The 27,887-nt window shown below is 42.7% G+C and overlaps 1 protein-coding gene across 1 annotated transcript; it reads right to left on the bottom strand.

Moving 5' to 3' along the window:
• Positions 1–1,925: 1,925 nt before the first annotated feature.
• fgf11b (fibroblast growth factor 11b) lies at positions 1,926–27,661 on the bottom strand (the record flags this gene model as incomplete). The annotated part of the gene is made up of 5 exons (XM_079284108.1): positions 1,926–2,068; positions 2,170–2,368; positions 10,664–10,767; positions 11,694–11,804; positions 27,469–27,661. The coding sequence occupies 5 exons, from the start codon at positions 27,659–27,661 to the stop codon at positions 1,926–1,928; spliced, it is 750 nt and encodes a 249-aa protein (XP_079140234.1).
• Between the last annotated feature and the right edge of the window lie 226 nt (positions 27,662–27,887).

Raw genomic sequence — 27,887 nt, 5'->3', positions numbered from 1 at the left:
AGATCAATGAAGTACCTTACGTGGGTTTTGGATCTCATTGGGTTGCCCAGAGATCCTCCGCCCCCCCCCCCCCCCCCCCCCGCTGTGTTAGAATTTATACATTTCTCTAAAGTCAGTGGAAATGGTACGCAGGACAGATGTTCCCCCAGGTGTCACAGATTCCCAGAAATCAAAGACACAATGTCGTGCCCCGTCTCAAGACATGGTGGAGGTTACCCGCCGTATCTTCTGTATCTATCCTCTGCACTGGCTCTCATTTGCACACAGTGCATCCATACTGTAGAAGACGCGCACACGCATTGGGGTTAAAAAGCCGCAATCACACCAAAACATTCACTCAGACAACGACATTTTTTTGAAGGGGCGATTCTTCCAAGGTGATTTGATGAAGCTAGTGAGTGGATACGCTGCCAGACACCCTCAGAATAACAAGTGCCCCAGCTCAGAGGCTCCTCTGGCTTTGATGTTGGGCTTTATGCTGACAGCAGATGCTGAGTGAAGTATACACTACGGCTCCCTTTTTTCCAGGTGACCGAGTTCAGATCCACCGTGGATTTAAAACATGACCCAGTTGTTAAATGCCGTTTTTGTATTATTAGAATTACAAAGCAATAATAAGTAGTCGCCTGGTAGAGAAGAGGGGCTGGAAGGAGGGTGACGCTTACACTCTCAATCATTCACACACACACACACACACACACACACACACACACACACACACACACCTACACACACACACACACACACACACACACACACACACACACACACACACACACACACACACGCACACACACACACTGAGATTAATCTTCTGGCTGCTTCGTACAATATTGCTCAGGTGTTTAAGAGTCTGGAGTAAAAACTTTACTGTGCTCTATTTTATGGCTCATCTTCCCAGGAAGAACAGTATTTTATATATATTATATTTTTTGTTTTATGTGACACTTATTCAAGCAGTGCCTCTCTTGTGAGCTTCATACATTTTCTATCATACACGTCTTCTGGAATTGTGAAATCCTGATTGTTGTCATCATGATCAGCGCCTTGCTGTTGTTTTGATCTTAGGTTTTGAGCGTTGTTATCATCTCAATCATAACAACATGGACAGAGTTTCCGTATCCGTTTCTATTCGGGCTGTCAGGAATTTGAATTTTTCTTTCTTCTTTGGGTTGTAATATATTCAAACAGAAAAAAACTAAAAAATAATTCTATTTGCTATTAGTTTTAATGTCATAAACTCTTTAAATATAGCTATAGCTTACTCACACACTCATTTTGCTGGGCTGACCTGACCTGACCCAGGATCCCTGCAGATATCTCTCCTCTGTGAGCTGTTTCATCTCACTTTGAGCTTTAGTTGACCTCTGTGATTAACTTAGCTGTACGGCAGATGGTGGGTGGAAAGCTGGCGGAGCCACACTGTCACCAACTTTAGGGCTCAAGAGAGGGGGGGGGGGGAGGGGCCCAGGGGTCAGGATTATGATGCCGAGTCAGCGCTGGAAAATGCGTGAGTGGTGAATATACAGTACAATAGAGCAGACCGTCGTGAGGGAAGATAAAATTGTCAGTGGGACAAAGAAGCTTGAGCATGACAGAGAAATGAAGGAGGCTGTGCATCAGGAAGCCACAGGAGGGGACAGAGAAAGAGACAAACAGTGGGGGAGGTGGTCGTCGCTCTGGCTCAGGCCCTGGGCTTCCTGACAGGTGGGGGGGGGGGGCGGCGGGGGGGGGCGGACTTCTCTCTCAGGGCCGTCTTGGCTGCTGATGGACCTCTGACCCCTTTATCTCTCAGCATCTCGTAGTGCACCTCTGGAATATGGTGGCCAGTGAGGGCCGTCCCCCCTCAGCCAGCCGCAGTGCATAATGGCCGACTGTATTCCCAGTGTCTCTGCTGCCCTTTGTCCCACCCTCAGTCTCCTGTGCTATGACGCATCAGCCTTGGGAGCTTCTTTCCGTCCCTTCTTTTGGGACGGCGAATCTGACTTCTTCACCGTCTTCCGAGGAGGACTCACCGGTTCGGCAGCGGCAGCAAGCTCGTGTAGCGATGGCTCCTTATACATCGCAACTGTGAAACAAAGATAGAAGCTGTTGGTTAATAATAAAGGAGGTGATTATTAAGTAAGAAGCTGGTTTAGATTGTTCTTAAGTGTCACAAAGGACACAAACCCTCTATCACTTTAGGCAGGAAGTGTGCTGCTCCTTTGGTCTTCTTTACCCGGTTGCCCTTCATGACCTGGCCATCACGGTTGATACCGATATACCAGGAGCGGCCAGACTGGGTCTGGCGATAGAGCATGGAGGAGTATGTAACGTAGTAGTTCTCAAACACACTCTCCTTGAACTTACACTCCGGAGTGAAGTGCTCCTGAAATGAAATATGGAAATAGGGGAAAGTGGGTGAGAGGTGCATTCGTATTAGCAAATATAGAAAGAGAAGAAAAAGGATGTAAGCTGTAAAACATCTTTTATGAGTCTTTGAACATGAACTCCAATGCATGTGAGCACTCATTTGAAAAAAACAACAACAACATGTACACAAGAAGTGAAATACATTAACTAGGTGACTGTTTCCTGAAGGGGAAAGATGGATAGAATTATATCTGGACTTTCTTTGAAAGCATGAACATCCTGGTCCTCTCGGAACAGCAAGACAAGGATGCCTTCTAAACATGTAGAAATTGCACTAACATCTCTGCTAAACAGATCACATTCCCAAAGGAGCAGAGAAGATCAAAAGCGCTGAAACACTGACACACCGAAATTAAGTCAGTCTACACACACACGCACACACACACATTACATACTGCACATGTGAATGAGTCATTCTGACATCAACCTGCAGTGACTGCTTCAGAGGCGTCCCAAGTTTAGAAGACTAACTTGCCTCCACATTACACATTTGGTCCAAATATTGAAGCAAAACTCAAATATATTCAATTTGATATTTTAGAGGAATAAGAAAACCATTTTTTCTTTAAAAAAAAGACTTAAATGTGGCCAATTTATTACATTAAGTTGTTCAAGTTGTTGATTATTCGACCAATCATTTCAACACCAATTAAAAGACCATATGTGTTTACCATATTGGTTGAAAGAAAAGGTCGTCATCAGAATGAACTGCTCACTACTCATAGACATGTAAGTCAATTAGGGGTCATAAATAGACAGCGCTTAATTTGAAGCTGTCACAAACCAAAAAGATTGAGAACCACGATAGACTAGCAGGTTTTTTTCAGACTCTTGGTCTGTAGAGACAATAGTAAGATTAATCTCCCTTCATTCCTCCAAAAGAGAATGATCCATTTGCACTGTCAATTGTCCGGGACTGCTGAATCTGAATGGACATTACAAAATCAAATTAGCAAAACTTGGATCAAATCCAACAGTCGAGCCGGTCGTTGTAAATGATCATGTTCCAGCAGCACGTGCCCTCCCTCTCCGTCCTCATAAGGACTACTGAACCCTGCATAATGTTGAGTGGTGATATTCACCAATAGAGACAGGTACATCTCTCTTAGTCTCCATCGGGGTCTTGACAGGGTCCTTCCCCTGTCAGAGAGCAAAGCCAATCTGCTGGATTGATTAAGTGAGAGCAGAAATGGCTGAGTGGAGAATTTCTGTGAGACTCGGGATGACAGAAAAGGGCCAACGGATCATGACTTGGCATATACGGGCTTTAACGACGAGCCAAAAGTAGATTGAGAAGGTATAAGAGACCCCCAGCTTCACACTTATAACAGGTCATCACCTTTCTCCTTCACACATCCTTTAGCTGAGACTGCAAATCAGGACTTTGTGCCCTTTCTCCGGCCACTCCTGCTGTCCTCCCACCATTAAAATAAAATAAAATAAAAAACAAAAAACAAGCCCCTACCCTTAACTCAACAAGCTCTCCCACAGCGCAGAGCTATTTTAAGGTCCTCTGACAGGTTTGATATCTTCTGCTGTGCTAACACAAAGAGGATGGGATCGATAGATGATCTGCTTCATTCATTATTAATCAGACCAGAGAGCAAGAAGGGTGGGAAGTGCGCGAGACAGGAGGGGAAAGGTAGGGGAGACAGGAAAAGAGAGCAGAAGTTGGGAGAGGACAGAGGGCTTGCTGGGTAATAGAGGAGATTAAGAGGAGCGAGACCTGCTTCTTTGCATCTCCCCCAGGACCGAAGCTGGGCTGACAAGGGCTTTAGCGTATCATGGCGTGACACTGAATGTCCCTCTGAAAAGAGAACCCATCACTCCAAACAAAATACCCTTCAGCTCAACCTCCGGGATGACTCCAGTGATAACCCCTCTCCCAAGTCACCCTATAATTACCGAAATTCAATCAACTTCAATTAGCCTAATGATAGAACCCACAGTCTCAAAGGTATAATATATATACACTGAGAGAGCAGACAAGAAGAAAAATTGTCCTGACAATACAAAGACAGGCCTTTTTAAAGTGATTTTTCATGAACACCTATACACACGGGCCAATATACCTGTCCCTGACTCATACAAATATGTCGCTGTGATTTCCCCCCCATCTCTGAAGCTCACCTTGAGGCAACCTCCAGAGCTCAGCAGAACGGGGACCACCCGGGGGTTAACCGACTGAAGATATCACTCAAACCAACAGATTTACCTGCGCAAATGAATCATTGTTGGGGATGTGTTGGGGTGTTGGGGACACATTGAGAGACTTAGGTAGCTTTCCTGCCGCGTGTCTCAAGCCAAAAATTGAATTTGAATGAAAGGAGGCGAGGAAAGGTAATATGTAGCATCCGTGCTGAGAATCCCCAAGATGGGAAGAACCTTTTTATGATGCGGAGCAGCGTCCCGACACACCACCTCCTTCCTCATTCTGATTACATCTATTCTACCTGCTTCAGGAAGCCTATATCTCTCCATGCCACCATACCCTGGGATTGCACTCGCCACTAAATAGGGACAGTGAAGTACTAATAATACACACTCAAATGGCAGATTTCCTTCAATCCGACTGACGTCTTTCCCTGCATTCAATTAGGGTACAAGAAGAGGAAAGTTGTGACTAAAAAGATGAAGGATACTTGAATCCTCTGATTTCATCGCCTCTCATTTCAAACTCATGCCTCTGAAAATTGTATGTCTACTTCTGGATTTCAAAAACATGTTTTAGCATTTCTGATGTGCAGTCCCCTATTTAGACAGCAGGGGTCACAGTGCTATACAGGCTTCCATTCTCTCTATCTACTGACTGTCCCATCAACTCTCACGGTAATCTACAGGAAGCTGTGAAATCTGCCCGGCTGCAGTAGTCCCACAGTTTTTTCCACAGAACTGCATTACTTCTGCAGCGACCCACTCGCATGGCAACGTGAAATGTAAAACTCATTCACAACAATCCTCATGCACCTAATCCACGTGTGTGTGTGTGTGTGTGTGTGTGTGTGTGTGTGTGTGTGTGTGTGTGTGTGTGCGTGTGTGTGTGTGTGCGTGTGTGTTTGAGTGTATGCAATGCAGAACACCACCAACAGGGCATGTTGCTGATGTTGTTGTCACACCAGATGTAGCTGCACTCCGCCACACCACGTAACATAAGTCAATAGGGCATAGACGCACTTATTTAGAGGGGTTTAAAGAGGATGAGACCGGCAGTTAATACTGTCTAGCAAAACACACGCAGCGTCCGTCTGTAATGCTTCATGATCGCCCACTGAGGCCCACGTGGCGAGTGCAGAGTGGGTACGAATGTGCCTCTGCAGCGTTGAGTGACAGATGAAAGGCCCCTGTCAATATAAGCTGAGAGAGGAATTGTGGCTGACTTTCCCTCTTCGGACCCTCAGTGACAGAGGTGACCTGCAGCCGCCTTTATCACCCTGCTTTGAATTTCCTGGGTAAAATGGGAAATGGTGGTAGATTGTGTGTCGTCATAATAACACAAGAACTACGTTCGAGTTTTGGAAGGAGAGCCACTTTACGAAGAATGCATACATCAAGAGCCAATCAGAAAGAGTCGTTTTGTCTTGCTTTCACCAAATGTATTACCCCTATCGTTGCATTTCTGCACTTCATCATGCTTTCTCTTGCTCTGGCCAATTATTGTCTCCGCTACTTGTTCTAATGTCCACGTTTTACCCTGTCCTGTGATAAAAGCGATGCTATCTCTCCCTGCTGCTGTTGTCCTGCATCTCAATGTAATCCTCCCATGAAAAGAATAGAAAGGACACAGCGCCTATAGCTTCTCATCAATAGGTCTCACGCTCTCTCTTCCTTTATTCCTCTCCTCTGTCTATCTGTCTGTCTTTCTCACGCACACATGCACACACTACAACAGGCCTATATGCGGATCACAAGCTACAGCGTTTATCGTGCAGTTGTCCTTTAAATGTCTCTTTAATGCATCAAAGGACCTTATGAAGTGTGTGATTGGGTGCTCCCAGGTGAGAGCTGACAACTGTGAGAAAAAAACGTGGTGAAATCTTTGATCAATACAAAACAGTCACAACGATAAATTTAGAGCTCCCTGCGACCAACTTTTCACAATGTGACCGCTGCTAAAACCTTATAATGACCATCCATTGCTTTTATTTCCATGTATTCTTGGCAGAGATGTCCCAATCAAGTTGTTTTGGCCCTGATCCTGATCAGAGTCTGATCTGATACTTATATGTTGATTAAAATGTGCATCTGACTCACTGGAATAACAGCTGGAGCCCGCTATAAACTGACACGCCTCATTTTCCCAAGCTGCATGATCTATACACTGATGGTCCTGGTTCAAAGCTGTCATACGTTTAAATTGCTGATCTGATATAAGTGAGTTTAACTGAGAACGTGACTCGTGAATTTGACACGACGTGATCAGAGAAGACGTAGTCCATTTCTGATTGTGCAGAGGCTGCAGAGAGCGCCTTTACCAGAGGAGTTTGCCCTTCCACCAGGTTACTCACAGAATTAACATTAGTTAGCGACAGCTGATATGACCTGCTATCATTTTAACGAATAAAAGCGATGGACAGCACCCTCTAAAAATAGAGAGAATCTCCTATGCTAAACGTTTTGTACGCTGCTCTGCGCTAATGAGGAAGAGGGAGGAGAGATTAAAGATTCCTTAGCATCTTGAGTTCAGCGAATCTGTGTATTTTTGCAACCTCTCTGTCTAAACCTGCACTGGTGCGCCCAAATATTTTTTTTTACATCACACACTCAAATTTGCTTTGATATAATAAAGGAGAGCAGCACTGCAACACTAAGCGGGCGAGGTAAACAAAAGCGCAATACAAACAGTAAAATAAAAAAGTTTAATCAGCTCCATTTTAGCTGATCCTTTAAAATATGTCTGGATGAGGGACATGTCATTCTTGGCATTTATTGTCCAATCTGACGTGCCTCAAAATTGATATCGTAGAGTCTAATACAGATTGCAAGAAAGATGTTTGTCATGCGTTTCATTTAGATTATTTTAGGTTATTGCATTTGTCAGAGACCAGGTACAAAAACACAATCATCTCACTCAAGGAAATGAGATGTACAACGAGCTACATTCCGTCTTCAGTTCCTGACATTTAAAATGTAAAATGTGCACAAACACCTGCATGAAGGAACCAAATATTTACAACAACAAGCAAAGCCCATGTCTAAATCCTGATTGGCACAAAAACTGCTTCTGTGAGACAGCCTCCTTCAACACAAGCCCTCTCTCTCTCTCTCTCTCTCTCTCTCTCTCTCCCTCCCTCCCTCCCTCCCTCCCTCCCTCCCTCCCTCCCTCCCTCCCTCTCTCGCTCTCTCTCTCTCACTCTCTTTCTGTCTATGAGGAGTTTTCCAGAACATATAGATTGTAAAATGGGGCACGAATGAGCCACGCTCTATTTTTATATCAGGATCAGCCATTTCCTGTTGTCACCTACAGGTGATGAGGTTGAGATGTATGTGTAAGACAAGGCAGCAATGGACTTGGTCTGCTTGTTATAGAGCCTGGCTCCGCGACCTGGACACTGTGTGTGTGTGTGTGTGTGTGTGTGTGTGTGTGTGTGTGTGTGTGTGTGTGTGTGTGTGTGTGTGTGTGTGTGTGTGTGTGTGTGTGTGTGTGTGTGTGTGTGTGTGTGTGTGTGTGTGTGTGTGCGTGCAGGGGACATGTGAGAGGGGATTCAAGGAAAACCTGTGAGTTATTCAGGGGAAAGAAACACAATTGCCACCATTAAGCATGCAGAAGTGGCAGTCTATGCAAGAACATGAGAAAATAGCTGCAAGGAAGCGACTCGTCACACTGTCAGTCACCTCGTGAGTGACAGCGATGAACATATTTATCGTAAATGAAAACATTCCACGTCTGCGTCACGCACACTCTTTGCACGCTTTTAAATGTAAAAGCAAATATGAACACCGACATGTATAAAGGGCCATATCGTGCCACCTGCACTCCCTCCTGCAGCAGCAAATTAGCACATCAGACACACTATAGGGAACAATATGCGGTCCTAAAATCAAACACGCTTGATGTTACACAAGAAGACAGCAGTTCTGCTGCACTGCACTTATACCGACAATGTCGCTGTACGTGTGTGTTTAGGAGAGAGGAATTTTCTCTGAGAAAGGTCAGTGGTGGGATGCAGTGCAGCTATTGACATGGCGCTGAGGAAATCCCTTCTCCTCTCTGCTCACAGAGGCACCAAAGTCTAATGCATTAATCAGGGAATCTGCTGCAACCAACACACAGACGACCTCTCAAGAGCACATATTTATACAGGGGCACTGACATTTATTGTTACATCTCCACTAAACTCTGCAACAGCATGCTCTTGTATTATCCTCTGATATTTCATCAGTATTCATATAAAGTATGTATATGGTATGTGTGTGTTATCTGTGTGTGTGTTTCAAGAGGAACAATCGAGTGAGGACATAATGTCAACACGGGTAGAATTATCAAAATATTTCACACAATCCAACTTGTTTTACTGTCGGTATTCTGGCCCCATTCTTTTTTGGGGTGTAACGATAGACTGCTTTCTGAGCCTGGTCAGTGTGATTTATAGCAACATGTGTATGACTTGATTGCTATTGTGCTGTTGGCTTATACAGAACTGGATAGACGACAAGTGAATTGTAAATTTCCCGTAACAGCTTTGTAACAGTAGTTGTTTGTCATGGTGATGTAAGCAGTGTTATGAGCACTGTCCAGGGTGCTGATCAGAGTAAGCAGCTCCACTTGCAGAGATGGGCTTCTACGCTTCCTTTGCTAAAATATGTAATGGTTATACGTGATCTTAATGGTTTGGGCCATTTTATCTCGCTAAACTTAAAGCCACGTTGCAAGCGCTGTCCAAGGTGCTGATCAGACTGTGCGCCCGAAATGCCTTCTGCTAATATAATGTCTCTCGATTGCAAGTTGTAGATTGTGTCTGGTAGTAAATCAACTGAATACACCAATTTGCCACTTATACTGTATGAAGGCCCGATGGCTAATTGACGGATACCCCTCTGACACTTTGTTAGACAGACTTTAAATTACACTTAAGATGTGATTTGGAGCATTGACTAAATTTGGACAAAACTAGTTGTTATACTGACACTCTGTCATGGGACTTACACATCAAACAGTTCAGCTATACATATTTCTGTCTCCTGGTCACCTGGAACTGGTGTAATGTTAATGTAATGTTAATGTAATGTCAATGTAATAATTCAATCAGAAAATATTTTTTGAGATTTAACAGGTGCAAAAGTACTGATCCAAACAACAACAACTAAATAAACATAACATCACTTTCCCAACTGCCCTGGACCCTAAATCTGTCAATAGTTTGTGTACTCAAGAGAACCCAGATTATCCAACAGCTTTACACCCACAGTCCATTTCTCCCTCCATGACTTTCCGAAAATAATTGGAATATTAATGTAAAGAACTCTTAAGGCGTATCACCCTGGCTTTCACTCCCCGTCTCTCTATAACCAGGTTTCCATCCAAATTTATTGCAGATTTTAACCAAATTTTGAGAAAAGAAGCAGAAGCTTTTGTTGATGTCATGCTTTATGTACGTCTTCATTCATTCGGTAAATCTGTTTCCATTGCACTTTGTTGCATTTTCTTTTTCTATTGATACACCAACTTTTACCAGTGTAAAAACCTTTCGGAAATATTAATTACAATATTTATTTTTAAGTGTTTTAAGTGTTTTTTAGGTGTTTCCACTTCTTTTTATCAGAAAATTGAAAATGCACACAAAAAGTGGAAAAAATTCTCCTTCATACATTCATGCACACTTAAAAATGCACACACAACTATGTGTAAAGCACACATACTGTATACATGCATCACATACTCTATAGTTTATTAAACTGCTGTTTTATCTATATAGTGATTAAAAATGTACAAACAGTCTCACGCTTGTGCAGGCGCGCTAACCATCCATGCAAGTCTGGACGAATCTGAAGTGTTTCAGATAGTAAGTGAGTTTTAGTGGGATGCATGTGTTTGGGAAGCACTGAGCATACAACTAGATTAATTAGACTGGGATTATACTGCAAGAGTTGTCTGAGAGTTTTTTAGCGGGTGTTTTGATATTGTTTTGCTGTTGTTAAATGCAGCCCCAATTTGCTTCAATTCATCAGACTTTTCCCCATTTTTTGGCTCTCCGTTCATCCACTCATTACTAGCTAAAACCAGAGCAATCTTAACCCGTAGGGGCGTACTCACCGAGGTATAGAGGTATCCCTCACTGTTCATGGCGAGGTATAATCCCGTTTTTGCCCCCTGTAGTGCAACAATCCGCAGTCCCACTGGAATTAAGTTGAACTGTGCTGAATTGGGGCATAAAGTGGGAGAGATAGGGCACGACAAAGACGGAGAGAAAAAAAGATTGTGAAAATCAAACTGTAGTACTGTATAGCAACAGAGTTCGCTTTTCTGTCTTTATCGTATGGCTGAATGGTTGCACTCTCACTGCTGATGATATATCTCTCTTAAGCACAGACATTGTGACTCCTCAGAGTTTATGTTTATGCCAACACAACACTACATCACCTTCACCATGCTTTACACTAGATATAGTAGATATACAGTCTATGGGCTGATTAACTACTCTGAACCTGCTACAATAAAAGAGACAACTCATCAATAAATGATTTATGTTGCTCAATAAATACAATTAGATTGCAAAAGGTCAGGATGAACATTCACATCATCTCAATGGTGGCAGTATGTCACTTGGAAGCACTCAGGTAGCAGCTTTTGTGATTTATAAACGTCAACATTTCAAATCCAATCGCTATCTGTGATTTGAAAGCCAGTGTAGATGGCCTGTAAGGACGAGCACATATGTCAAGCATTTCTGCATATGAGCAAGGGATCATTAACTTACCAAAGTTTGGCAGTTTGACAGGATGTTCCTTCCCATTAAAAGACGAAAATAACAGTACAAATTGGAACAAATTTAGACATGAGCTGACAAAATCCTAACTTGCTTTGACTCTTCAGCCTCAGGAACCTATAGCACAGTGTAACACCGGCTGTTAAGCTCAGTTTGTAAAGTACAGCATTAACTTTGCCAAAGTTTGAGATTTGGCTCCCGATGGGGTCATGAGCTGTTCCATATATGAGCTATACAATGGTTAAAACTGCAGGGATTGCATGCATTCTATCCAATACCTCTGTGAATAAAGTGTCTGTCATTAGACAACATGGCCACAAGCAAAGACATGTTGGCTATAGGCGGAAACGCACTCACAAAATGAGCTGCTTTCATCCCTCGTGCTGTCCATGGTGCCATCCGGCTGCATCTGCAGGTAGTATCCATGTTGGCTGTATAGCCGAGTAACAATGCCTTTCAGCTGTGGCTCTGCAAGGGAGCACAGGAAAACAACATTATATTAGACTGGTGCCAACGCTCGAGGTTCGGAGCAGAAACGACATTCACCGATTTACTGAACCTGGAAAAGGAAAGGGTTTGTCAAATATTTCACCAAGCTCAGAGGAGTTTTACTTTGTGCAATACCTGAAGTTAGAACATGGTAATGTTTAATATCTAAAACTTTGGATCATTGGATGGATTGCATTGAAATTTTGTACAGACATTCATAGTCTCCAGAGGATAAATCCTCGTAAATTTGGTGATCCACTGTATTTTTGTCTGGTGCCATAATCACGTCAGAATTCAAATGTTCCCAATACAGCTACAGAATTGATGACATTATCATTATCCTCAATTGTTGTTGTGTGATGGTGATAATGTATACACATTATACACGCCACACATCAGCATGCTAGCATTGTCACTGTGAGCATGTTAGCATGCTGACGCTACCGAATGCAGCCCGGCAGAGTCACGAGCATGCCGTTCTACTGGTATCGCACCATCAACCAGCGTCAAACTGGTCTAGAAACATTACATACAAGACGTGTGATCTCATACACAGTGTCAGTGTGGGTTCATGTAACACCATCTCCTCCTTCATTTCCAGTATATGAATAACAAAAGCATTTAAGAAATCAAGACCCATGAAAGGCCGATTGAGCATCAATGTAACGCCTTTAGGGACTTTTACCAGGAGGGAAGATGCCTGGCAGAAGAGATTATGATTGATCTCTGATATCATTAACATAATAGTGGAATACTTGTCCAACATTAAAACACTTCACAGTCCTACAAAAGAAAAGAATACAGCTATTTATATTGTATAATTCTTGTGAGAGATTTTTCTCTAGAGGATAGAAAATGTAAAAAATATAAAATAGAGAGTTTAGGCTTTCAGTGTTCAACAACAATGTCTTAATTAGTGAATTGCCCAATATACATTTTTGGACTTATTCCTAATACTAATACTGGGAATGCCTAACATACAATGAATCTAAATTCTGTAACAGCTTGTAATTCAACTCATGAATAAAATGCATGCATAACATAAGCTATAAGGAACTGTTTATTTTCAGGAAGAGCTGGGGTCATCAGAGGATGAAGTCAAGTGGGAGGGTTGGTTGGTCTCCCACTAAATAAAATATATATAATCAAGGGGGCCGGGTGGTGGAGGAGAGGATGGAGGGTGATAGAGAGATTGAATGTTTCATTAGTGGAGTCCCCGCAGCATACTTTGCGTTCATTTAAGAAACAGACAGAATCTTTGCAGCAGCTCTCAGACAACACTAGAGCCACCCTCAATTACGCGAAGCACTCTCTCTGCGTTGAGGAAATCGAAGTTGTCTCCTGAGCGCAGCACCTCTCCGCCTCGGCCAGGCTACTCCAACTGCAAGGAGAACCCCGCAGGTCCCCTGACTTAGATGAAAGCTCAGTCAGTGAACTGACCAGTCTCCTTCGATGCAGCCTTAAAAGAATGGAGATGGAAACGTGAATGAAGGAGCCGTTCCCGACAGAGCCTCTGGAGGATTTAGGGGCATCTGGGCGCTTCCCCTGCTGCTAAACCTCGGCCATGTCCTCACACACGTTCTCCAGGAAAGGGGCCGAGGGCACTGCGCAATCTGCCCGTCTTCTGGGACTGGCACAGGAAGCAAGAGAGTGGCAGAGGATGCCGGGAGGAGATCTGTAAGACTATGTCCCAGAGGGTTGAGACATCAGTGAAAGTGTGACCTACTCCCATTGTTACATGCAAGCATCTGCAGCGCTCTCCCACCCTCTCTCTCTCTCTCTCTCTCTCTCTCTCTCTCTCTCTCTCGCTCTCTTTCAAAGCTGCTTGTCAAAACATTTCAGTATCTCCTACTCCTGCACTTTCTTCTTCGTCTTTATTCCATTTCCCATTCCATTGTCCTTTGAGCGATGTATGCTTTCATCCCACCCAATAACATCACACGTCGTCCAATCAGAGCAGGGGGCGCCGCTCGTTACTTGTCCCCACAGATGCCAGACTGGGACATGAGAGGGCGAGAAAGAGAGAGAGAGGGAGACGGCAGGATCAGGGAGGAGAGGAGTGAGCAGAGGGATGGCAGGGGAACAGAGTGAATGAGATGACACTGTCATTTCATCAAGAGTGACGGCTGTATATGTGTGCGAGAAAAAGAACACATTCAGGCACAACTTCAATACACAGCTTGTGCAATATGGCTGCAATCAAAACTCCGATGCTTGGCGTCAGGGGCACTAAAACTAATGTTTCACTTAGCAGAGCTGGCTCTAACTTCAAAATCCTCATCCCGACGCACAATAAATACCGATCCAGTGTAACGAAAGCTCCCCAGCAAAAAATATAAAAGTCTGTGTTTTACCGCAGCTGTATTAGAGGTTTCCGGGATGATAAAACATCTGTTGCTCTTATCACCTTCATCACCATACAAATATTACAACTTTAGACTGTCGAGGCCTAAAGTCATGTTATATAAACCGTTGTACTCGAGGAGTCGGTGTGCCTTCATTATATCATTGTGGTCATTTGGACATGAAGGAAAGTGAACTCGTGTTTTGCTACTGAGACAAAGTGATGTTGTTGTTCGTGGACATTCAGAACTGGAAGGTACATGTCAATGAGGTTGTAGAAAGGTGTTATGACCTTTAGTGTGGTGTGTTACTGTAGATGGACAGAACAGTGGGAGTCACAGATGTATTCTGTCTTACGATCAACAAACACAGCTGTGTTTGCATGTGACCAATAGTTTGTATGATCTTAACTTTCTTAACTTTAATTACTTAGATTAAAAGATGAATGATGGCATCTCAGGCCCTCTACTGTGTGACTGACTTAATCAACAACAAATCATTCTAGACTTTGGTTTCGAGAGGAAGCCAGGTCCACAGGAGGAAATTCAGCAGGAAACTCCTGGAGGACATAAAACTACAGCCAATACCCGTCAGCATTGTTGACGGTATGGCACATGAAAGACTGAGAGTGTCCAACTGAGAGTAGTAGTTGTAGAAATACTACTGTCGTAAAAATACTACATGTGCTACTTTTTGTAAGAAAGTATTTTACAGTGTCAAATTTGCACCCGCTCTGCCACGGATTCATATCCCTTATTCTGTCACTCTCCACCTCTGCTGCATCTGCTGAAGCCACTCCAAGCTAATGTCACGCTAACAGTTGAAACAGGGTGGCTGTGTGGGCTGAACAGCACGTCGTCTCGTAGTTTGGGGGCAGAGTGTCCCAGGGATTTTTGGGGTCTAGAAAACAACATTTGTGGATTTTTCTCAGGAAAAACTAAATTACTTGTCCTGCAATGAACACAATAAAATGGGTCCAGGATCAATAGATAGTGTGTTAAAGTGACCACAGGTAGTTTACAGGTCGTGGATTTAGTGCTAAGTTCCTCTTTGCTTTTCTTCCCACGTAGGCTGGCATCTACTGTGAAATTCTGATGCTCTCATTTGGCTCCAACAGAGTGCAGGCTTTTACAGTAACAACATGCAAATGAACAAAACTGTGCATAATCATAACACGGACTTGACTCGGTGTCATCAAATAGTAAAGATGCACTACATGCCCCATGCGTATTCTGCCAACTGCCCTCCTCTCGCCGTCCTGTCAGCATCCGAGTCTGCATAATGTGCGCACACACACACACACACACACTGCCTCACACAAACACAAACAGACACGCTTGTTCTGCTGTAAATGTTGCAGTTCGTTGGCATTAGGAGTGAATACATCAAGGCCTCGACAAACATGTCACATTGTCACCAAAGCAACACGCCCCTTTCATCAAAAAGTAAAATAGAGGACGTGACACAGAACACAAACACACATCTGTCACAATCAGATCAGTCTCTCGAAGAAGTTCTGTAAACCAGAGACTCAGTACAGTCAGTGTGTACTTTGATATTCTCTTCATTTGCAGGTGGAATGTTTCACACCGCATACTTGAATAGGGAGTATTTTATGATGTCTTCATCAACTGCAATGAAATGGAACATAGCTTTTCTTTGTACCTTTCATGTATCTGCTGCAGGGGATACATTAAAGGGGAGAGAGAGAGAGAGAGAGAGAGAGAGAGAGAGAGAGAGAGAGAGAGAGAGATAGATAGAGATAGAGAGCGAGAGAGAGAGAGAGAGAGAGAGAGCGAGAGAGAGAGAGAGAGAGAGAGACCATTTTTTTTTTTTTTTAAAGAGCCACAGAAAACATTATACAAGTGTTTTCACAGGCTTTCACAGGCCTGGAAACTCCTCCTGATGACTAAACTCAAATTCTCGTGTAAAATCAGTGGAGTTCCCCTTTAAACTTTAAAATAACAGTGAGCCCACATTTGGCAAGCCAACCCCCCCCCCCCCCCCCCCCCCCTTCATAATCCTTTGAGAAGTACACTGACAGATAGTGACACACTGTGAAAGCAGTCTACCTCTGGTTGGATTAACAAAAGCACGCAGACTTTTGTATCACGAGGATGCGTAGTGGGCTCATGTGGTCTCTGCTCCACAGGGGTCAACGGAGAAGATGATAACTCAAAGGTCATATTTCGTGATTTGGGTGTGTTAGGGCATACTTGTATTCAGGAAGAGAATATTTGATATGGCAAGAGGCCAGATTTGATAAAACCATAACCCAAACACATCTCATGTTTGTGTGAAGCATCTCACAGTGCACAAAGAGGTAAAAATCTCCAATATTTTATAAAAAAATCAAAGATTAAAGAAACGTCCAAAAGACAAGTCGTAGTTTGTTTGTTTTTGTCATCTTTCGTAACTAATTAATCATCTCATGACCCTTCAGGTTTATCTTGAAATTATGATTACAAAAGATTTATCAATTGTGAAAATAGATTTTCAGATTTTAATGGTTTTAACGACAGTGTAAAACAGTGTGTGCCTTTTATATGAAATGCTTAACAATTCAGAAGAGTCCTGGTAATTTGACATTCATATGAGACAACAACGTGAGAATCAAGTCCCCCCTGAGGGGTTGAAAATCAAGCCATGGTTCACAGCGGCCCTGTTTCTGTTTTGGAAAATTTAGAAAATGCATCGAAGGACTCATAATCAGAAAGCGAGTGGGTTGACATTGTCATTAAAATGATTGTTTGCCAGGTGGAGGAACGGCTGTTTATCTTCAACACAGATGAACGGGCCTAGATTCCCACCTCGTGCTGAGTTTTCTCCCGTGAGCAAAGTAAAACATTTTCATCACGACTATACCACCTCGAGCCAATTGAGACTCCTCGTAATCATTCATTTTACCACACGTGTCCATGTACGGTGTGGTGTGAGTCATCCGCTGTGAGGTGCATCCCTGTTCTGTCGTTAAAAGAACAGCACGGGGCTGTGCATATATCTTTCAGGGTGAGCACACAGACATCTGCACCGAAGAACTTTTCACCAGCCGTGCCAGAAACACAACCTGCAGCCTCGACATGTCCTGGGCATTTCCCGCGGAGAGGAGGTGTGCGACGACATTCATCACTCCTGGGACACGTGTGGGCTTGAGTGACGGGAAAACATTCACGGATCCAGGTCAGTGGAGTGTGGGAAGAGAGCTCCCCTGTCTGTTTATGTACATCAGCACGCAGATGCTGTCAGCGCACTCGACATGTCAACATGTTGACTCATCAACAGGCCCATTTCCAAGTGACCTCTCCGCACAAAATATGACTAGCAGTTGACAAGCGGAAGAGCAAGTGTGCAGAGGGAGTGCCTCAAGGGACGTGGCTTTAAAAGATACTGGAGATGCACTGACGGTCAAAGAGTCGTGAGTGTCTGCACACAAGTGACGTCACGTCATCGCACACACGGCCCTCTGTGGGGGGGGGGGGGGGGGGGGGTTGTGCAGCAGGTTGTTAGCTGTCTGTGCACAATCAATGTTTTTATGAGATGATGGACAGCTTCGAGGAGCTTTGAGAATGTGGGTTTTCAAAGGTTTCCCCATCTGCTCTTGTCCGTTTGACCATCTTTGTGAGAGGTTCAACCAAAGCTTCCCTGGTAATTTAATGATATGTAACTCTTAAAGTGACAAGCAATTGCTTACTTTGGCGTTTTGTACCTGTTGTACCTGTACATACACCTTTTAATTGAACGTGGCATCGTTTATGCATAAGTATGATGGAATTCCCAGTTGACGGAGACATTTTCGTGTTGTTTTGTTACGTTTGGGAGGAATATTTGATTTGCAACTTTCAAGCAGAGGTTAACGAATGATGACGTAAGCGCTCCAAGTTTAGAAAAGCAAAAGAGATTACAGCCATAAGAGCATCTTGTTTATTAAATTGGGTTTTCCTCCAAGCCCAGCAGTAGCCGGTCTACACAGGGATGCCCCCTCATCACTTTACATTCAGCACTGATAATCATTTTGAAAATCACCTGGGGGCGACTGGAGCCCGGTGTTACAGTGCAAGCATTCGCACAGCAATTATGTGTGTGTCTGTATAAATGAGGTCAATGCACATAAGAACCCAAGGTAATCACTTTATGCATCACGGCTGCCATCAAAGCCTTCGCCGCGATGTAATTGCTGCGAGAAAGAAGCAGTGGTTGAGGTTTATCGCTGATCAGCGTAGTGTATGGCTCGGTGTTGGTTATCATTGCGCTAATGTAGTTATCTAGCTCCATTTGACCTCAGCGTGTCGCTTGCTGATCTCCCTGTAGCCGAGCGCCTCTTGATAAGGTTGGAGGTAATTACTGGGGGCCTGCATGACTGAGCAGCCAAGGGCACTTCTTCTTCTGCTCTGACCGAAACCAAACAACAGGGGTTTTCCTTGGCTTGGATTTTCAGGACTCCCTGACTCTACCCTCCCTTCTCATCAAGCTCCCTAAATTTCAGCTGCTCTCGATGGATGTGCGTCTGCATGCATGCACCTGCATGTGCACTGCATGTATGCGTTAAAGAGGGAGTCTGTCTCTTGTGTAGTGTTTGATTCTTCTTCTAATAAAAGGAGAACACGGCTCTTCCCTTTTCTAAACTGGGCCATGAGCTACAGTGCTGCTAGCACTGTAATTATCAACCTTGTGGGAAGATAGAGGAGGGGGGGAGAGGAGCAAGGAAGAGAGTAAGTCGCGAAAGCTAGTTAACAACACGGAGGCAAGACCGAGGGATGCTCTACGTTTTTCCCCCAAATAAAAGAGGGAAGGATGGGAGCAAGAGCGAGAGAAAAGTGCAGTGATGGATACAAAGACTGCGACAAGCAGTGAGGAGCAGGGAGAGCAGATATAGGGGAAGAGGTTGAGAGAGGATGCTGTAGAGGAGCAAGAAGAGGGATAGCCGGAGGAGGGTGAGGTTGAAGAAGGCCTAGGAATGAATGAGGTGTATCACATCACCTGCAGCTCCAACAATGGCCTCTGAAAATGAATTTGAGGCTCCATGAATCATTTCACGTGACAATGGCAGCAGTTCACATACGTAAGACGGAGTTAATGCCGCTGATTAATGGTGCTGACAGGAGCGTGTCAAACACGAGCAGAGGCAAATAGGACTCGCACCGCTTCCCTGACGCGTTCAATAGTCACGTATGTGCTTCATCAGCATTATGACAGGTACATGTCAGTGACACTTGACAAGATGCTCAGCGCAGGCCCGGTTCAGCGCGATGCGGTGTGCACTGCAGCCTCACAGCTTCATCAGTGACATTAAAGCACCAAATTTGATTGTTTGAAACTAAACAGCACAGTGAATGACAACAAAAGCGCTCAGAATTTGAACTTGCATTGATTTGCTCACTGAAACACTTTGAAATAGGTATTACACGGTGCACTTTTGCCACGCAGAAGAAGAAGAAGAAAACCACGAGTAGAGACTCTGCATTGCAGCTCTTCATGGGAGGAGGGAATCCATTGAAGCAACAACGCTCTCTGAGTTCAGCTAACACAGTTTCGATACTCACACGCTGGCGTCTAAACATACAGATGCACAAAGAAGCAGGCGCATAAGTAGGCTTGAAGAAATGAATTGACAGTACACATCCGCAAACATGCAGGCCAGGGAGCAAAGCACAAACGACACATTTCATCAAACACAGCAGGTTTACATGATACTAATCCATATTTGTACACTTATTATTTGGGCAGCACAACCAAACTGGCTATATCGGTCTACATCATAGAGCGCTCAGAAATGAAGGCGGCGTTCTCCACCAGATTGTTCAGTATTCTGATTCAGCACAGCCGATTCAGCCGGCAGCTGCAGGTGCTTCATTCGGGGGCACCTGAGGGACGCACCCGGCACGAGGGAGTCGGTCAGCGGTGTGGAAGCTGGTCAGTCTTCAGTACTCTTCTTTGCTCCATTCTGTCGACCTCTATGCTGCGAGTGGGGCTCTCTTATTGATTTAACGATTCTGACCGCTAAAGGTCATTCCAAGTAAGTGTGAAAGAAAATCTATGTTGGCTGCAATTTGTCTTGCCACACTCGCCTACCATGCATTAAAAATGCTGTTGCCGTACGTTTTCAATGACAAATATCCAAGTTGTAAAACAAGGCAGAAACTAGACCTTGCAGGTTCTTACAAGGTTAAGGGAAGCCCCAGGATAAGGGTTAAGTTCACGAATGTATAAACTGACACTGGCCCTAATATATATATGAATATATAGACATATGTATTCATACATATTTGTGCTCGTAACAGTGTTTTAAATGTGTTAATAATTGGGCTGGGTTGTATAATAATTAATAATACGAAACAATATGTTAATTCGGTCAATAAATGTCTTCACATTGTCCCACCAGTCACAATTGTGACCAAACATCGAACTTTTCACATACTTTTCGATGACAATTAAAAAAAAGATCTTACATATTAAAGAGTTGCTAATGACACATGATTTGGATATTTTCCTGTCTGGGAATAATTTGGGATTAAATGGGTTAATATACTGTCGCGTGTAGACACAGCCGTGTATTTTACCAGAGGACTTCCTGTTTCTCCTGCAGTACATCCCCCCCGTCATGCCCCTCCTCCTCTCACATCCTCTCTACTTCTCCTTGTCTTCTCATCATTACCTCTATAGGTGTCCTCCATCCTCACTGTCTTTCTCTTGTCTGAGGTAAATTCAATATGTCCTTGTCAGCTTTAATCAAAGCACCCACAGATTGAATTTAGCAGGCATGTGTGGGAGGTGAAGGTGGTATTCTCAGGACGAGGAAACAAAAGGCTGTTCTTTGTACGCACATCTGTCCGCCTCCTCACTTTGAATAAGACTTAAGGCCATTGTCAACAGCCTCTCTGCAGCTCAATATCTTTTCACAAGCCAACTCGAAACTCTAACTGCAACAACACTCGTAGAAAAAGTCACTGATCCCCCTGATGCCTTCATGTCCATTGACTATATTTGCTGAGAGTCTAAAGGACATCTGCAACCCAGAGACCTAAAGTGAGATAAACCTTAAAAATTAAAAGAAATACATAAATAAATCCCTTAATCTCGAATGGATTGAGCTTTATATAGGACAAGCTAAAATATTAGAGCTCATACGCTTGTTGTTTTATTGTGGTTTAATCTGAAGTGGGCGTCTTGGAGAAAGTTTAAGGGATTAATCAGATAACCTACTTCTATGCAACACATTCCCTCCAGGTGACGCCATTAGTACCAAATACTGTATTTACGTTCCCTCTCATGAAACAAGTTTGTTGAAAGCTGAAAATCCCCAGAAATTGGATGACCTCAACAGCAATCACCCACTAATGTTTTATTTGTCTCGTCTAGATACAGACAGACAGAAAGCTGTTGTTTCTTCTCTCAAAATTGTATTTGGGCTGGATGTCGTCAGCCCTAAGCAGTGTCATGGCACTTCTACTTTGTAGAGTTGGTAAATTACACCGTTTTTTACGACAGCATATACCGTGCAGAAACATTCTGGTTCGTGGAAGAGAGCAGTATTTTACATGAGTGACAAAGAAACAAAACAAAACGTTGTAGTCATTCTTTCACGGATAAACAACCGAAAGATAATAGAACATGTGAATAAAGATGAATGCTTTCATATGCTCAAGGAGATAAGATACAGTAAATTACTTCACACCACAATTACCCTGGATTTAATCAAATCTAGCAAACTGAGCAGTGACGATGCAGCTTTGTTGACCTTAAACACACAGGTTGGTGGTTCTAAAGTTCAAGACAGATAACTATAAGTAGCTGTCTGTACACTAATGGTAGAAATTCATGAACATTTTAGGGATTTTTATGATAATACCGTTTGCTGTGACATTTTCGGCCATAATAATTGTAGCATGAAGCTGGCAGTACACCCATATATAACCATATGTCATTAATTAATAGCTACCAAAATTTCCAGTGAAAATGTTTTAATTTTTTGTATGGTTATGTTTTGGTACAAAGGGAACTTTTATGTTGAAGGAACAATTGTTGTGTGTTTTGTGTGAGTGAGTGGTGTATCAGGTTTCACAGACAGTGGCCTGGCAACATCAGCAGCAGCCCACCTGCTGTCATCCGATTTTAATAAAAGTAAAGTACAATTTTATATGAAATAACCCAAATTGAAAAACTGTGTCTTCATTATTCCAGCATATTGTACCATTACAGTAAAATGACAAAGATAATGTGCATGAAAACTATACAATACCTATGAATATACAATACAAAACTTATTAACAACAGCTTGAATAAATGAGAGTATTTTAATACACGAGTGATGTTTTAAGGGCGTTTAATCTAACCACACATGGGAGACGGGATGCAAAATCCTTTTCTTTCCTACGGCATATGTTTGGTATGAGAACTTAGAACTTACTCTGCTCAAAAAACCCTCAAAACTTATCTGGCATTACAAATAAGTAGCATAACGTAATTTCCAGGAGACGGGGTTCTCCACCAGTCAACGACCCACCCACCCAAATTGAACCAACTGAAACACGGCAACAAGAAACAAGCTACTTTATTGACAGATTATTGAGCAAGTACTTGATGTGAGGGAAGCTGTTCTAAAGTGACAGTTCATATCCTTCCCCGTGGCTTCCCATCTCGTGTTTTCTACATGCTGCCTCGACGGGAGCCTGATTCACAGCAATTCTTTTCCCTTTAATCTCCATTGCTCTCTCTCTCTCTCTCTACCTCTCTTCCTGCACTTTTGATTACTTCTTTATCCGCATCCACCCCCATCATTGCCTCCCACCTTCACCTTTTGATACAGTTTTTCTCTGACATCAGTCATACTTTTCTCTTGAGACCTCTGTTTACCGCACACTCGCCCTCCTTCTCTGTCTCAGCCCCCCTCTCCTTCTCTCTCTCTCTCTCTCTGACCCCTGTCACAGTCAGTAAAGTTCTGATGAGAAGCTACCTAACACTGCATTGTCTGATCAGGTGTTGTTGAGTAAGCGAGTTTGCCGCCCCGGTCTCTTGGGGTCAGTTTAATGCTATCCTCTGCTGGATCTCTCCTTGTAACCCAGTCTGTTGCTCGCCAGCCGGGCCCTACATTTGTGCTCCAACCGTTGACTGATGCTTACACCTACAACATACTACAATGCACCCCCAAGCCAAACAAGTCCACACGATGCTACAAGATGTCTAGGTCGGCACTATATTGGCATGCATTTGTTTCTAACGACTCAGCTGATGCTGCTCTTTGTATTTCTGTGGTAATACTGTTGCCTCTAGTGACTAATCCCTTCTACCAAAGTCTACCGATTCTTCCTTTGTGGCACACATCTGGCTAATTTTAGATTTAAAGTAGAGATGCACCGATCGATAGGCAGCAGATTTTCAGCAGATTAGACTCATATTCCCGCTCTTTTTCTTCAGCGTGAGTGAAAAGGGATGAAGCTCGCAATTTGTCACAAAACAACAAAGTCCAAAATAAGCCGTGAAGGAACAACCTCAAAAAACATCTGGACAGCTAACGGAGATCGCGTTGACTTGCATTATGATGCGTTCAAGCTCTACTCAGTAAAAATGGCCGTTGTGCGGAGGTAAATAATGATGCTATGACATGTTCAAATGTAATCTTGGAAAATGTAGTTTTTGGTGAAAGACTTGAATGCAGTTGTTTGAAGGAGATGTTTTCGCAGCCATACAAAATTGATATTAGAGACAGAATTATGACCTGTTTAACTTCCGGCTCTAAGCATCTTATAATTCATACCGGTAATTAGAGATAGTTACGTTGAGGTTAAAGTTGAAAGATGAGTTGTGTTTTATGCAAATAACCATTATAGATGATAACAAAGTAAAGGGAATTTATTATGGTTTACTTTGGGACGTTTGAAATTATTTTTCGGGACAGTGGTGAAAAAGGCTAATCTGGAGCCTTGCTGTCAATTATAGTTCTTACAAAAATTGGAATATCAAGTCAGACTTTGGAAAATCGGAAATCAGAATCGACAAAGAGAATTGCAGTCGGTGCATCTCTAATTTAAATGTCTGCATATCATTTCCACGCACACGGTTGCTCATCTGATCTAACTTAGAGAAAGGTACTAAAGGTGATTCACAGGAGCAAGCGGCTCGATATCCCTTTTCAAGTCAGACTCCACCTTGAACGAGCTAAGTGGGTGGTTATTGATTAATTGCTATACATTAATGAGCTGAATTGATCTGAAAAGAGGGCAGCAGTGCAGATCACTGACGGGGAGAGTTTTTTCATTGGTGAGGCCAGACCTTGAAGGGGTTACTTGTATAGTAAGGGACAGTACAGGACACCTATAGAGGAGGAGGATGAAGAGGGGAGAGGCAGGTGGTTCGTCATGGATCTCATCTGTTAAAAACAAAACAAAAGCACACAGCTGGGGGAGAATCTAGAATCCTGTGATGGAGAAAATGTGTAAATGTATTTCCTGATGACAAGGTATTAACAAGCTGTGTGCAAATGACACACTATTATGTGCACTTGTTACAAAAGTAATGCACTTGAGGCATAAATGTGGAAGAATTATTTCTAATCTCAAAGCCTTTTTCAGACCCACAGAACTTTTAAAAGTATGTACACCAAAGTCCTAATGTCTTTCAGGCTCTAAAAGGGTCGAGGCAGATTGTTCTTTCCTCTCAATTTGAAACAAGAAGAGTAACACTCATAAACTGTTTAAATTGTAGCAGGTATTACCTTCTTTGCCTGTGTGGCACCAGTAACGGTACATCTACAGGTCTATTAGGTTAGTATATTTGGAGCAAGTCTGACCGTAACCAATTACGTACATTCATGGTACCCAGAGGATGAATCCTAATGACTTTGGTGACACTGACCTCATCACTACCACCACCACCAACATTTTTTCGATTTTAGGGAAATTCCGGGACAACTATTATATATATTATATATATATATATATATATATATATATATATATATATATATGTATATATAGCTTTGTTTCAAATGGCAAGGTGCCATTCTATATATATACATAGATTGGCTTGAAATTTGACAGAATATCCATGCTGCTCAGAAGATCCATTTTAATACATTTGGTGTTCCTCTTGTGCCATCATGATTTTAAAGTTTCAATTTGTCCTATACTTAGTTCATGACCTGCTAAATGAATGACATCAGCAATGACAGCAAATGTTTTTAATGCTCACGAGCTAGAGTGGAATGATGAACATGGTAAACATTGTGCCTGTTAAACAACAGTATATTCACATTGTCTTTGTGAGCACCTTGCCATGCTAGCGTTAGCATTTAGCATTTTATACAGCTTTAAAGAGCTGATAGCAAAAAAAAACACACACATTTTAGCTTAAAAAATGTAAATAAAATCCTTAGGCTGGCACTGATAATTATTTCATAATATAGTAACTGTGACTCTGAGCGTAGATCCTTTTCGGCCTCAATCGGCTCATTTGACCCCACAACACCAGTTGTATTATTGTGTCAACACCCTTGATGCAGTTTCATAAAACAGGGATTGTCCAGGCTCCGCAGAACAGATGCAAAACAACCGTTCCAATACACTTTTTGAAACAAAGCTTTTATATTACAAGATGTTATCATTGTTATGTCACATTTGCAAAGTCAAAAAATGTGAGGTATTGAGCCACCAACAAGACTTTTTCACGCGTCTATAACCTAACTATACCACAAATGCCACGAAATAAGCAAAACTGAATTCATCGCCTGACTCTCTAAATTGGCAGTTTCTTCCTCAATCGGCCATGAAAGTATGTGGCAACATTTCACGAATATGCATAATTTGACTGAAGCATACTATACTGACTAATTGTGCATGAAAAAAGGCAAAACATTTCTCAGTTACGAAATAAATAATTCAGCAGCCTACCAGCCACACCAAAGGTGAACACTGCACATTTAAATTAAGAAATCACATTCCTCTCGCTCCTGAATTAATGCAAAAGTGAATTTAGGGGGAAAAAAGTTAGCATGGAAAGGAATACACAGAAATACAACAAAAATGTTTACTTTCCATTAAACGTTTTACAAAGCTAGACATTCAATCATGTATGAATAGTAATCTGTAACAAGAATACAACAGCACACTGCACTCACAAGCACAATATCAAGGGGATTTTATACTTTTAATTGTGCTAATTTGTGTTGTGGCACACTTTTCTTTTTTCATTGACAAGAGAGAATGTGAAGTTGGCAACACATCACATGATTCTCTGTTGAAGTTCTGCTTTCAAAGAGAAAGTACATCAGAGAACCTGACAGAGTTACCCACTGCTCTAGATGTAACATGAATACCGTACATGAAGGCGATGTGATACCGTATGGTAGCCCAGTCCATAGGGATTTGCTTTTTAATTTATTTCTTTTTAAATGCACAAATTGTACATATAGTCACAAAAATAACCAAACAATACTTGATTCATCCAAACAACATGCATTGATTTATGTCATGTCTCGATGTTCTTTCCAAATCAAAATCTCAATCGACCAATGGATCTTCCTCTGTGGACCACATCTGTGGTGCTTGTGTGTGTGTGTGTTACTTACTGGATGGTGCATCAATTCAATTAATCCATTCAAAACAGGAATCTTAACTTCTACTTCACCTATAGTCAGTGTGGCAGTAGTTGTGTGCATGCACATCTGTTAACATTTCCTAACATCTCTTTGTTGTGGAATACATGCAGTCATGTGTACATGGTAATTGGTGACTGAAATGTGTGCACATGAATTTGCCTTGAATTCCACAATCTGTAGACGCACATAAAACAAGAGAGTACTTACTCAACTGTAAGGATGGTTTTAGCCAATTTCACATGTTATTGTTCCTGCAAGTGTCTGCATAATTATATGTTTGGGAAAGCAAAAGCTCCATTCGGTCTATGGTTTTGACTTGTTTTGTTTTTGCTCTGCCGAGCTGAGTGCAGCAGCTACCATTGGTCAGTGTATCAAACAGGTGACACTGCAGGAGGTGGCTACCCAAAAAATAACTGCTATTGTGAAACTTTTAGGTTCTATGATATATGACGACAACAGATATTAAGTTGATAACTTCTGTGAATATATGGTAAAATGATTGTTTATGTATAAAAACTGGCTGTAGTACTGGGTGTTTCCTTGTTTCTAATGGAAAAGTATTTTTGATACAATGTTGATCTGCAGTTTCATATGTCTTTGATTGACTTAATGAACCTGTGGGACTCTTTTTCAAATTGACTTTAGATACGTTCAATTGTGTTATGCCAACATATGATGCAGAGACGGATGAAAACGATAGCAGTGACTCACCTGGTCTTTTCTCGTTTCGAGCTTTGCGACCCCCGCATAGTCGTACTTTGGAGATCAGGACCAGGATCTGTTTCTGGCACAAGGACTTGTTGCTCTTAGGACAGGGCTTGCGCTTGTTGACTACCGGTCGTTTGGCTGGGTCCTCCTTGACCGCCCGTTTCTGTCTAATGAGAGAGCTGGCGAGAGCTGCCATCTTCCCCCCCTCTCACCTTTTGGGAGAGGGGTATCTTCGTTCCCAGTATCCCCCTTGCTGGTTTGGCGTTTGCTTTCCTCCAAAAACTAGAGTGGGACAGACGGTTCAGAGAATCCCCCACAGGGGAGATCGGGGAGTTTAAGTGGGTTAACAGGGAAGAGTTTAGTTTGAGGGTTTCCTTGGAGAGTGAAGAACTGGATGAGTGGCAAGTTCAACTGCAGTCCAT

This window comes from Melanostigma gelatinosum, assembly GCF_949748355.1.
Source record: "Melanostigma gelatinosum genome assembly, chromosome: 14".
Classification (NCBI taxonomy): domain Eukaryota; kingdom Metazoa; phylum Chordata; class Actinopteri; order Perciformes; family Zoarcidae; genus Melanostigma; species Melanostigma gelatinosum.
This window is presented reverse-complemented; position numbering and strand designations above follow the sequence as displayed.